At 38.7% G+C, this 13,468-nt stretch overlaps 1 protein-coding gene across 4 annotated transcripts in view; it reads left to right on the top strand.

Annotated features, from left to right (window-relative positions):
- LOC140200486 (rho GTPase-activating protein 26-like) overlaps nucleotides 1-13,468 on the top strand; it is a 193,425-nt gene that overhangs the window by 85,799 nt on the left and 94,158 nt on the right. For all 4 annotated transcript variants that reach the window (XM_072263883.1, XM_072263884.1, XM_072263881.1 and 1 more), the window contains exons 11-12: nucleotides 13-91; nucleotides 3,480-3,519. In XM_072263883.1, coding sequence (XP_072119984.1) covers nucleotides 13-91; nucleotides 3,480-3,519 — 119 coding nt within the window. The remainder of the gene's footprint in view (nucleotides 1-12; nucleotides 92-3,479; nucleotides 3,520-13,468) is intronic.

The raw sequence follows: 13,468 nt of genomic DNA on the forward strand, positions 1-13,468 counted from the left end.
TGTTTTCTGAAGGGCAACCGTGATCACCATGCAAGCACTCTCTGAGGAAGACAGAAGGCTGTGGATGGAAGCCATGGATGGTAGAGAACCAGTAAGAATGTCCATCATTATCATTGTTGAATGAGGTTTAGTTGCCTAATTAGTTAATTTTCAAATATATTGGTCTGAATTACATGACTGGTAGCCATTATTTGGTAAAAGAATGACATTTGGAACCAAATCCATGTACTTAAATTTTCAGTCTTTGTTAATCCAGTTTCAAACACTGGGTTTGAGGCCTCTTTATGTCCACCTCACAATTTACCTTCCTAGTTAGTGTTGTAAGAAAATTTAGCTATTATACCTTTTGGTCAGTTCATCTAAGTCATGTCAGTTGTAAAAGTTAAACCCCCATCACTGATCCTTGTAGTGCATCACTTCTCAAATCTTGCCAACAAGAAAAACACCCATTCGTACCTTCTTTTCCAGTTTTCTTGTTACCCACACCATGATCTTTCATTGCTTACAATAACTTTTAAGGTGTCTTATCAATTTCCTCCTAGGAATCAGCAAGTATAATACATCTATAGTTCACCATTTTTTTTATAAGAAGCAGGGAAGCAAGATTCTGGTAGGTGAGTTATTGACTTGGAGGAAAAGTAAGGCCTTGCAAAGAGCTATGGGATCTAATTGAATCTAATTTGGAGGGGTATGTGGAGTCAGTAGCACTTCCTTAAGGTTGGGTGTGTGTGTTAAGAAAGAAGGAATTTGGACAGGAGAGAGGCACAGAAACCAGCATTAAAATTGGAGATGGTCAAAACTCAGGTTGATATTAAGTCTTGTTGATAGAGAGAGAGTGACAAGCATAGACAAACAGCAGATGGAGTAAAGCACTATTTCCGAAATCTGAGAACAAATTATAATGGATCCCTCTTATATTTTATCATTATGGGGTAAATTAATATTTGAGGAGAATGCTTTCAGTGAAATGCAGTCTGCAGTTCATATACTGTCCTCCAAGTGACAGCAGTGCTCCAGTATGTAATCTGATTCTAGTCTTATTCAAAGTGATCACACTTATATGTTAAGCATAGTGAGAGCAGTGGAGGATTTGCACGTGCTAAAAAGGGAAGTAGTTCATCGTTTTAACACACATGTGAATTTTCATTATCATAGTAAAAATTTAAATATTGAATAGTCAACAAAAATAAAATCAAGTGATCAAATGACTTGAATTCATTAGTAAGACCAGAAACAACAATTGATTACTGATTGTTTTGCTGCTTTAATGGGATCTAAATACCTGTGAAAAGGCTCAGCAAAATTGCAGATGCAATCAGTGACTTTGTATGTTCATTTACATAAAGGCTACTGCACATCAGAATTAAAAGCCCAAATTGGATTGGGCTGTTCATTATAATCAACCATGACATTCATGAATATTATTTGCAATTTTGTGTAGTTCATGCAATGTAAACTTAATTAGTTTAACTTGAACTGTATAAATATTAAAAAGAGAAGCAATAAACATTGTGTCTAGAAATCATGCAGCTTAACAGTTTCACGTGCATTTAAGACCAAAAAATATTAGTTTATCAAATGCATGTGTCTGAAACAGGCTCTAAAAGCTTCACATTTGTATTTGGTATGTTTTCTTGTTCGAAGCCCTTGCAAAAAAATGTACTTTGACCTGGGGCAATAGACCTGTCAGGTTTTGGTCATTATTTCCCTCTCCTTCCATCCTTATAAATGAGGGCTGCTGCAACATTAGCAACACTTTAAGATCTGATGATGCTTCATTGGATAGAACCTGTAACTCTGCATTTTACAAACTTAATGGGTTAAAGATGTGTCATGCCTTAGCATTCAGGTGCAGCCATGTGTTTTCTCTGCAGCCTGATTTCTGTTGCTCTGCCTCTGTTTGCTTTTGCATCAAAACATTATTTTGATCTTACTAGATAATTTAATCCAAACTTTTTTTTTCATTTTCCTCTGCTTTAAAACTAGTCTTTCATTCAACAATAACCATTTTCTGAAATAAATGAAAAGGTGATCAAGTCTCAGTGACTCATGCTGCCTTGTGACATTTAATTTGGAACAGAATGTTCTCTACCAGCATACTGTCAATGAAACTAAATGGATGTACTAATGAAAGAAAGAACCAGATCTGTTTCTTAAGTGTCAGTCTAGAGATTTCAGGTAATGCTGAATTGGATGGTTTTCTTGAACATCTCTTTTTGTGTTTTCTGGGGGTTAGGGGAATGAGAAGTATTTCATGAAGGCAGTCTGCAAATTTACCAGTATCTATGAAACAAATGCTGTAAAATATGTATTATAATCATCCAACTAGATTAAATTATTTCAAAGATTTTGAGTAACTTATTTAATTATTGTGGGTTTGGTTGTTACAATTTAAGGCCCTTGAGCCAATGTTTGATTTAAATAAGGTTTTCATTAACCTTTAAGGGAAAAGTACTATATTTTTAGCAAGAGTAGGAATAGAAAAGAACAAAAGATGACTGTGTTTCCTCCATGTTATGAAATTTCATTTTCTGTATTTTTTCTGTTAGGTTTTGTGCAGTATTTTTTATTTAAGTTTGTTTATTCAATACAAAAAATTAACTATTGTTCTGTTGAATTGATTTTTATAATAACATTATGACATTCTAATATAAAGCCACAAATATTAAAGGCAGCATGTAATTGTTAAAGATATTCAAATATGGACAGGTAGCTGGCTCAGTAAGGTTGAAGGAACCTAAATGCAAGTATAATCCAATTATAGCAATTGGGTTCATTTGTCTGGCAACTGAAAATTCATCTTTTTTGTTGGACTTTAAGTCTCAGTGCACCAGGGAATTGATTCTATGTACAAAAATGTTTGCAATTATAGCTTACTTCATTGAGTAAATCAATTCAGCTGTTTCAATCAATGCCAATTTCTTGGACTATCAAAGTAAATAATTGTTATAAAGCTGTTTCACTTTGTTAGCATTTATTTGCTGTTGAATTAACATTTTCTTTATTTCTCTGTTTTTTTGATCTGTCTTTGTTGACTCTTATGCTCTTTTTTCCTCACAATTTTTCTTTCACACTGCATCTTGCTGTGAGTAAGGGTGAGGGAATATAAAAAATCAATAGCATATGTGTGAAAAGGCAGAGAGATTAATTTTCAGCTACCTGTTAGAGAGTTGAAGGAGCCGTTTAATAATTATGGTCAAAACAGACAACAGTGGGAGATTTAAAATATCCAAGTAAAATAAAATATCTATTTGCCTTATAAAATGCCAATTGCCAAACAACTGATTGGATTAAAAACAATAAAAGCATTAAGTTTACTGCATCGAGTTATCTAGTGCATTTTGAAGTATTTGGAGTCTCATATTGAGTGTCCTGGACTTCACGATATTTTTTGGTTCTTAATTACCATAAGTTTCTTTCTCTTCACGAACAGATTATGTTTGAATATTTTACCCAGTAAATTAATGTTTTTTTTCTAGGTATACAATTTGAATAAGGACAATCCAATAAGTGAAGGTGGTAGGTATTTACTGTTGATTATTTCTAGTTCGATCAAACATATAGTCTTTCAAAGTTCTCTTCTAACGTTCATTTACATCAATAGAATGCATTGTGTTAAACTTGATTTGAAAATTTATCAGGTGTTGACCAGAGAAAGCTAATTTTTTTTCCAAGTGGAATTTCTTGTGTCTACCCAATTTACTTATTTATTTTGTATATCTATGGTATATCTGAAACATCCTCACCCTTAAACTACTGGCTTCACATTAAATCCTTGGAATTCAGTGTGCCTCCCTAATTGAGTCTTCATGTGGTTACTTATGAATATGCAATTTAGGAATAGGCCAATCGGCTAGTTAAACCTCTTCTATCCTTTAATAAGTTCATGGCCAATCTCACATTCTTTTCTACTCATGGTAACCTTTTGTGCCATTAATTTTCAAGCATCTACTTCTGTAAATAAAAAGATCTGCTTCCTTTGTCCTTTGTGAAAGACTCATAACCAGCCAAAAGGGAGAAAAGTTCAAGACCCCGTGAATGTTATATGTTTAAATCAAGTTCCTTCTTGGTCTAAACATCTAAAGTCTCATGGATAAAAGCTAAAGCTGTCCAAGCTTTCCTCATAAGGCAAGTTTTGGTCTACTAAGCTTTCTCTGACTGCTTCCAGAAATAAGGACACCTATACTGTACGTGGTACTCCATATGTAATCTTTCCTTTGCTGTGTAGAACTGAAACATAACCTTATTCTCTTGTGTTTCATTTCTCTAATAATAAACAACAATATCTTGTTAGCTTAATACCTGTTTACTAGCCTTTTGCAAATCATGCAACGGGACGGAGATCCCTCTACACTTTGTAGCTCTGCAATCTCTTGTCATTTTGATAATTCACCTCTTTTCTATGTTTTTTTTTCCTGCCAAAATGCACAGTTTCACATTTTCTCACTCTATTCTCTATTCCCAGATCTTTGGACATACACTTCAGGTTTCAAAACTTACTTTCCTTCCCACCTTCATGTCATCAGCAAATATAGGAAAGAATGTTTAACACCTTTATCTGAGTCATTAATATAAGTTATAAAGTGGAAGCTCAATCCAGTGGCGGCGCCAGAGATTTTTTCTTGCTGGCGCTACGGAGGGGCTACATTATTCAGTGATGGTGCTGAGGGATGCACTGTATTCGCAAGGCCAGACGCGTGGTGTTAAAAAGTCAGTTTCAAGCATTATGTGCCTACTATAAATGCCTCTTTTGATTCACAAGCAACAGCAATTGATAGATCTAATATAGAAGTGAACTATTACAGTGTCAACAGCATCGGAGACAACCCGGGCTACACAGAGCATAAACAAAAAAAACAAACAGAGCATCCGAGCAACAGCGGACAATGTGAATCAGGCACCAATCCCACAATCAGCGTCAAATGCGTGCTTTTCAACTGAAAAACACAAAAAGAATCCACTGCTATTCGCATTACGTAGACAGCAAAGCCAAAAGATACACCGTTATTAAAGTCAAATGAGGCAAACAACAGATGCAAGGCTTTACCAGGAGTTGGACAAATCGTACTCTGACCATGCAATACCTCAGTTAATTCGGCTATTGAATTTAAAACAAAAATCAACAGAATCACCGCTTGGAAGTCTAAGCAAAACCCAGTAGGCTTAATAGCAGTAAATGTAATATTTTAGGATTTGCAGGAAACATAAGGACTATGGGGTATCCACCACAAAATAATAATAATAATCAGCATTAGTCTTGGCCCAAATTTTTAAAAAATCAACTGCACTCACCATTAATGTTTTCAGAGAAGCACAATCCGTCTGTTGTTGTGATTGGTGGCGAAAGCATCAATGATTTTCTGGATGTCAAATGCTTTGGTCCTCCGGCTGTTTATGGCCAACAGAGCCAAGTTGCTGTTCCGAGCATCGCTGCTGCTATTCCTTAAGTGGTTTTTGAGGTGTCTGAGGCAAGAGAAACTCCATTCGCATGAGGCAGATGTAACAGGCAGAGTCAGTGATATGCTGATTAGTTTATATAAATCTATAAATGCATCGCGGTAGGGTCTCATTGGAGCTAGAAATACCACTGTGTCGTTCACTGTCTGTCCTTGCTTTTGTTTTGTTTCCAGCAGACGCCGAACCTGATGTAGCTCTGCAGTCAGGTTCACTTCAGTCACTCCACAGTATTGGGCCATTGGCCAAAGACAATTCTTGTCTAGGAAGAACTTGTGTTTGGGACTCAATGCTGAGGCTCCAGTCAGAACACCCCCAGTCTCAACTGAGAACTGTCCTTTCATTTCAGTCAGAGGTCTGTCTATAACTAGATAGTAACAGTGGTTGCGAAGGTCATCAGAGGATGTGACAGGTGTGCATTCAGTTTGGGCCTCAACAACAAAATCATGTAGGTGGCGGGGTGGCTGGGGCTGTCTTCTTTCATGTGGTCTGCCCTGTATACCGGCCTTGACACACAGGTCCCTAGCTCTTGTCTGAATTTCACTCCGTGATTCCTCTCCCCGTTTTGCTGAGAGTGCATGGATAACAGACTGAGCCAAGTCCACAGCGGATGAAAGCTCCAAACTGGGAGTTTGTAGCTGGTCTGACATGAACTTGGTGACTCGGAATAAATCCTCAAACAGAGTGAGAAGTAAAGCAAACTGCTCGTCAGTCAGTCCATTTACAGCTCTGGCCTCCGTTTTCCTCTGTGCATTTGGTTGACCCATAATATCCTGTAGTGTAGCTAGAATGGCAGAGAGTGATTTCCTTATAGCCCACAAAGCTGTATACTGCCATGCCCAGCGTGTATCTGAAAATTTCCTCAACTCCACGGGCTGTGCAGTTGATTCCAGTTCTCTCTGTTTCTTCATGAAAAGATCATGGGTAACAGAGTTTGAAAAGAAATTGTAAAGCAGCTGCACAGTTTCAAAAACTCACCTGCTTGTGGTACATTGCTCACAACATCCACTAAAACAAGGTTAAGTCTGTGAGCATATATATTGCCTGCGGGACCTCTTTCCTGAACCTCTCTTGTACCCCATTATTGCACCCAGACATCAGTGTCGCCCTGTCATAACACTGACCTATACAGGCGTTCTTATCAATAACACACTGGGCGAGTGTCTGTTCAATGCTTTTAAGAGGCGACTCTGCATCCAACCCTTCTGCTGAAGTGAAATGCAAGAATTCTTCAAGCACTGTTTCATTATTCAAATACCGCACCACCACTGATATTTGCTCCTTTTTACTCAAGTCTTTACTTTCATCCACCATGATGGCAAAATACCCAGCCTCCTTGATTTCTGCACTTACTTGACGTCTGACCATATCTGCCATAATACCCATAATTTCATTTTGGATATCGTGATGGATGCTTTTGCATTTACAGGATTATCCTCTATTTTTTTAGCTACAGTCTTATCGAACTTCTCAATTACACTGAGCAACTCAACAAGGTTTCCCCTATTGCCAGATCCATCATTCTCCAGGTGTCCTCGCTGGGCAATGCCTTGGCACGCAGTATAGCATAGAGACTCAACCACTGCTCTCATATACTCACAATTTTCTTGCATGTCCTTTATCAAGCATATTTCCCAATCTTGAACCGTCTTGTTTTCTCAATCTGAATTCGGCCCATGCTTCCATAGCAAACTTATGAGCTGCACTTACATGGTGGGTTTTGAATGCTGTTGTAGCTTTCCGCCAGTTGTGGTAACCGGTGACAATGAAGGTAGACTCAGACTGGAACCCATGTCCTCCACACAGGAAATGCCTGCATGTGAAGCAGAATGTAGCATCTTTTGTGATTGAATATTCCAGCCAGGAGTACAGGTCAAACCAGCTACAAATACTCTTTGCTGATTGCCAAACTGTTGCGAAGGGTATCTTTTCAATGCTGGCCGATGGGGTCCTTCCTCTGGCTGCTGGCTAACATCGCTAACAGTATTCCCACTTGCACTAAGGGTAGCTTCATCCATGTTCTCTCCCGAATCCCGCTCTATTTCTTGTTCCTCTACTTTGCCCTCACACTCCTTCGATGAACTGCTGTCGTCCTCATCCCCACTTCTTTCTGCATGTCACTTTCAATTAAGACATGTTCAGGCTGAGACACCACTGATTCCTTTGGATGAGGTCATTTTCTGACTAAAAATCGATCTATTTTTCACGCCGGTCAAAATAATGTATGTGCCAGCCCCACGCTCGCTTGTAAAAGCACATTGTGCGCGTGTGGCATCTGTTAGTCTCGCGAGACCATGGATCTGCGCCCGGATGTATACTATCAATCTCTTGCGTGAGTGAGAGTGAGTGACGTCACCACCTTAAGTGATCTTAGATCAGCTTAACTGATCTGAGGACAGCAACAGCAAGACATTGACAACGAACGAATAAGCAGAAGTGTAGAGTGGATCTGACAGAGTTTATAAACTTTATTGCTGCGTGGGTGCTATGGTAATTGGGGGTGCTGTTTCACTAGATCAACTGGAGAAACAAGCTGTATTCAAAACTATACAGAGAAAGCAAAGCAGCTGCAGTTAATTTCTTGGTGGTGCTGTGGTGGTGCTATTGCAATTTCTGCTGGGGCTATAGCCCCAGCTAGCACCACCTTAGCGCCGCCCCTGGCTCAATCTCTGATCCCTGTAATAAATTACTTGTTTTATCTTACTGGTTAAAATAGAGACTCATTTATGCCTGTTAACAGCCATCTTCTCTTCATGCTAACATGTTACCTTCTAAACGATGAGTTTTTACTTTGTAAATGCAGCAACATATCAAATACCTTCTGAAAATCTAAATTTAATACATGCTCTGCTTCTCCATACCGCACACGACACATTCTATCTTAAAAGAAAACTAATAAATAATAATATGATTTCCTTTTTGCAAAACAATATTGGCTTTACCTGATTATCTTGGAAGTTTTTCTTAGTGGCCTTATGGTAATATTTTTAGTAATAGCTTCTAACATTTTCCCATGACAAATGTTCATTTTACTCACATGTAATTTTCTTTTTTAAGACTTGCACATGCTACTTCCCAGCCTGACCAAACCTCTTATCAGTGTTTTGAAAAAATTAGACCAATGGATCAGCTTTCTTTCTAACTGTATTCTTTCAAGATCATAGGATGAAGAAGTTATCAAACAGCATTTCTAATTTATTCACTACCACTTCCCTAGTAATTGTGATTTACCTGAGTTCCTCTCTCCTTTCTAATTTCTATTTGCAATTACTTCTAGGATCTTTCTTTATTTTCTATAGTGAGCACAGTTGCAAAATACCTATTTAATTCATCCTCTATTTTTTCGCTTTCCATTACATATGCCCTACTTTGGTCATAGCTCACTTTGTTAGTAACTTTTCAAAAATAACTTAAGAAGCTCTAACAACAGGAATTCTGCAGATGCTGGAAATTCAAGCAACACACATAAAAGTTGCTGGTGAACGCAGCAGGCCAGGCAGCATCAGAAGTTAGTCCTGACGAAGGGTCTCGGCCTGAAACGTCGACTGCACCTCTTCCTAGAGATGCTGCCTGGCCTGCTGCGTTCACCAGCAACTTTTATGTGTGTTGCTTAAGAAACTCTATCTGTTTTCATATTCCTGACCAGCCTTCTTCTCTAGCTCTGTTTCTTTTTTTTAACTTTTTAGATGGCCTTCATTTGGCTTTGTCATCTGTCCAGACTTTTGACTTGACATCTCCGTGCAATTACATGATTTTCTATTAAGTTTAATGCAATTTAACTTTTTTTAAGTTAAATACTGATGGCAGATCCTCACCATTGAATTTTTCTTTCTTCTCTGAATGCTAACTACTCCATGTCTTCTGCAAAATCCCCTTAAATGCCATAGTATTTTTGAGAACTAATTCCCTTAACTGAATTTACCTGTTCACTTTGCTAGCACTCAGTTAAGTAGATGTACATTAAAACCATCCATCATCGCCATAACTTTCTGATAAAATCCCGTTATTTCTTCCATATTACTATCTAATTAATATCCAGTTATCTAGTTTCTATTAAGCGACCTGGATAGTACCCTCCACAAATGACTTGTTGCTTTCATTATTTCTTTCTTCTTTGTCCAGTTTTTTTGTTCTTTGTTCATCTTTTGCTTTGCTCCAAAACTGCCCCTAATTAACATAACTATCCTTCATCTTTTCTAATCTCCTTGTCCCTCCAAAATACCATACATTCTTCAATGCTCAGGTCCCAGTCTGTGTTATCCCATAGCCATGTCTCCCTGACGGCTGTCAGATCATTTTTATTTGTTTCTGCTTTCTATCTGATCATCTGTTCTGCTACAATTTCAAATGCTACACACATTCAGATATAGAGCGTTTAGTTTGTACTTCCATTATTTTTTCTAATCTCTAGCCTTATCTACTGATAGACTCACTCTTGTCACTGGTCCCAGCACTATTCAGGTGTGGTAAGTCTTGATACTGGTGCACCTTCCTCATGCACTGGAACACAATTAGCATGTCAGCTTCTTGACCATCCATTCATTTCGTTTTCAACCTGTGCCAATGGATCATGGAAATAAGTTCCAACGTTTCATTGAGGCATTTGCAATAGTAGGGACAGGTAAAGGGTACAATTAATGTATTCCGTCTTACTTGTGTGTCATAGCAATCTTGATTATAAGAATTTTATAATTCTGATCCTCATTCTACATAGCCATACAACAGAGAAAACATGCCCTTTAGTCCATTGAGTCTGCATCAGCAATTAAGCACCCATTAATACTATCCCATTTTATTCTCCCCACATACATCAACTCTTCTCAGAATCTACAAAGTTTGTACTACTTGGGGCAGTGGACAGTGGCCAATTAACTTACTACTCCACTCATCATTGGGATATTGAAGGAAACATCAAAGTCTATGGATTTGAAGTGTTCAGGAGGGCAGTGATCACTGTTTCCTGGTAAACCATGTGCTTGATGCCAAGTTTTGATTTTGACCTTCAAATGCTTTTTGGTTTCCTCAGATATCCAAAGGTTGTTCTGGTGCTCTGTTGGTAGTACTGAACTTAATCATTGCGGAGATGTATGTAGCTTCTGAAATCCTTATTGTGTATCCTTATTTTTGGGGTTTTGCGGAAGACTTTTGTCTTCTAAATATTTATGTAATGCTGATATTTTTTCAGCTTCATTTGAACAGTTTCCCACTTATTCTTTCGAAGTTCAAAGTACATTTATTGTCAAAGTATGTGTATTGTGTCCAACTTTGCGAGTTGTCTTTTTGCAGTTGGCCACAAAGCAAAGAAACACGACAGAATCCAGTTTTAAAAAATAATACAATAAAGATCGTCAAACACTCAATGAATGAAAAATAGAACAAATCATACAAACAATGAAGAAGTAAACAAATAACACACAGAACATAAATCATGTAGACCCCAAAAGAGAGTCCACAGCCATGGAGCAAGTTCAGCTCTGAGGCGAGTGCTGATGGTTGCAGGTCACAGGTATTATCTTCTATGTGGTGGCGTGCTGGGGCAATGGCATCAACATGGTGATGCCAACAGCCTCAGTAAACTGATTACAAAAGCTGGCTCTGTTATAGGAGTCAAACTGGACATACTAATGGTTGTGGTAGAACAAAGGACCTTTCAGAAGATCCTGGCAATTCTGAACAATGTTTCTCACCCCCTGCATGCCACCATGACTGAACAGAGGAGCACTTTCCGTTATAGGCTAAGGCAACTGCGCTGCTCCAAAGAGTGCTATATGAGGTTATTCTTACCCTCTGCCTTCAGGCTCTGTAGTAGTCAACCTATGGCCGGAGAAGTGATATTGTAATCTTTGACTTGTCTGTCCATTTATTTCTTCCGCCAAAGTGCATGACTATATGGTTTCCAACATTGTATTTTATTTGTCACTTCTTTGCCTATGCCCCTAAACTAGCTAAGTCTCTCTGCAGGCTCTCTATTTCCTCAACACTACCCACTCCTCCACCTATCTTTGTATCATTGGCAAATTTAGCCACAAATCATTGACATACTCGTAAAAAGCAGCGGTCCCAACACCGACCCCTGTGGAACTCCACTGGTAACCGGCAGCCAGCCAGAATAGGATCCCTTTATTCCCACTCTCTGTTTTCTGCTGATCAGCCAATGCTCTACCCATGCTAGTAAGTCACCTGTAATTCCATGGGCTCTTACTTGCTAAGCAGCTTCATGTATGGCACCTTGTCAAAGGCCTTCTGAAAATCCAAGTACACCACATCTACTTTGTCTACCCTGCTTGTAATTTCCTCAATAAATTGCAGTAGGTTACTCAGGCAGGGTTTTCCTTTCAGGAAACCATGCTGGCTTTGGCCTATCTTGTCATGTGCCTCCAGGTATTCCGTAATCTTATCCCTAACAATTGATTCCAACAACTTCCCAACCACTGATGTCAGGCTAACATATCTATAGTTTCCTTTCTGCTGCCTCCCACCCTTCTTAAATAGCGGAGTAACATTTGCAATTTTTCAGTCATACGGTACAGTGCCAGAATCTATGGATTCTTGAAAGATCATTTTTAATGCTTCCACAGTCTCTCCAGATACTTCCTTCAGTACCTGAGGGTGCATTCCATCAGATCCAGGAGATTTCTCCACCCTCAGACCATTAAGCTTCTTGAGCACCTTCTCAGTCCTAATTTTCACTGCACATACTTCACTCCCCTGACACTCTTGAATGTCCGGTATACTGCAGATGTCTTCCACTGTGAAGACTGATGCAAAAATACACATTCAGTTCCTCTGCCATATCTGCGTCTCTCAGTACAATATCTCCAGTGTCATTTTCTATTGGTGCTATATCTACCCAAACTCCCTTTTTCCCTTTATATACAGTACTTAAAAAAGCTTTTAGTAACTTCTTTGATATTAGTTGCCAGCTTCCTTTCATAATTCATCTTTTCCTTCCTAATGACCTTCTTAGTTTCCTTCTGCAAGTTTTTAAAAACTTCCCAATTCTCTATCTGGCCACTAGCTTTGGCATCTTCGTATGCTCTCTCTTTTGCTTTTACTTCGGCTCTGACTTCACTTGTCAGCCACAGTAGTGTCCTTCTTCCATTTGAAAGTTTCTTCTTATTTGGAATATATCTGTCTTGCACTTCCCTCATTTTTCACAAAAACTCCAGCCATTGCTGTTCTGCTGTCCTTCCTGCTGGTGTCCCTTTCCAGTTAACCTTGGCCAGTTCCCCTGTCATGCCATTGTAATTTCCTTTATTCCCCTGAAATATCGACACATTGGAATTTAGTTTCTCCTTCTCATATTTCAAAGTGAACTCGATCATATTGTGATCACTGTTCCCGAAGGATTCCTTAACCTCAGGCTCTCTTTTCACCTCCAGATCATTGCACAGCACCTAGTGGGCTCAACAACAAGCTGTCCTGAAAAGCCATCCCTCTGTCTCTTGAGGTCCAATACTGGCCTGGTTTTCCCAATCCACTTTCATGTTAAAATCCCCAACGATTATCATGACATTGCCCTTCTGACACGCCTTTTCTATTTCCTGCTGTAATTTGTAATCCACATCCTGGCTGCTGTTTGGAGGCTTTTATACAATTGTCATTAGGGTCCTTTTATCCTTGCCATTTCTTAACTCAACCCATGGAGACTCTACACCTTTGGATTCTATGTCATCCCTTTCTAATGATTTAATATTATTTCTTATACACAGGGCCACACCACCCCCTCTGTCTACTAACCTATCTTTCTGATACACTGTATATCCTTGGACATTCAACTCCCAATGGCAGCCATTCTTTAGTCAAGTTTCAGAGATGGCCACAACGTCATATCTGCCAATCTGTAGCTGAATTTCAAGATTGTCCATTTTATTTCTTATGCTGCGTGCATTCAAATACAACACTTTCGGTCCAGTATTTGTTGCTTTCTGTTTTAACTGTACCATGCCTCTATTGCCCTGTAACTCATCCCACTGTCTGTCATCTCTGTTGCAAGCTATCTTTGATTTATTTC

This window comes from Mobula birostris, chromosome 7 (assembly GCF_030028105.1).
Source record: "Mobula birostris isolate sMobBir1 chromosome 7, sMobBir1.hap1, whole genome shotgun sequence".
Taxonomy (NCBI): domain Eukaryota; kingdom Metazoa; phylum Chordata; class Chondrichthyes; order Myliobatiformes; family Myliobatidae; genus Mobula; species Mobula birostris.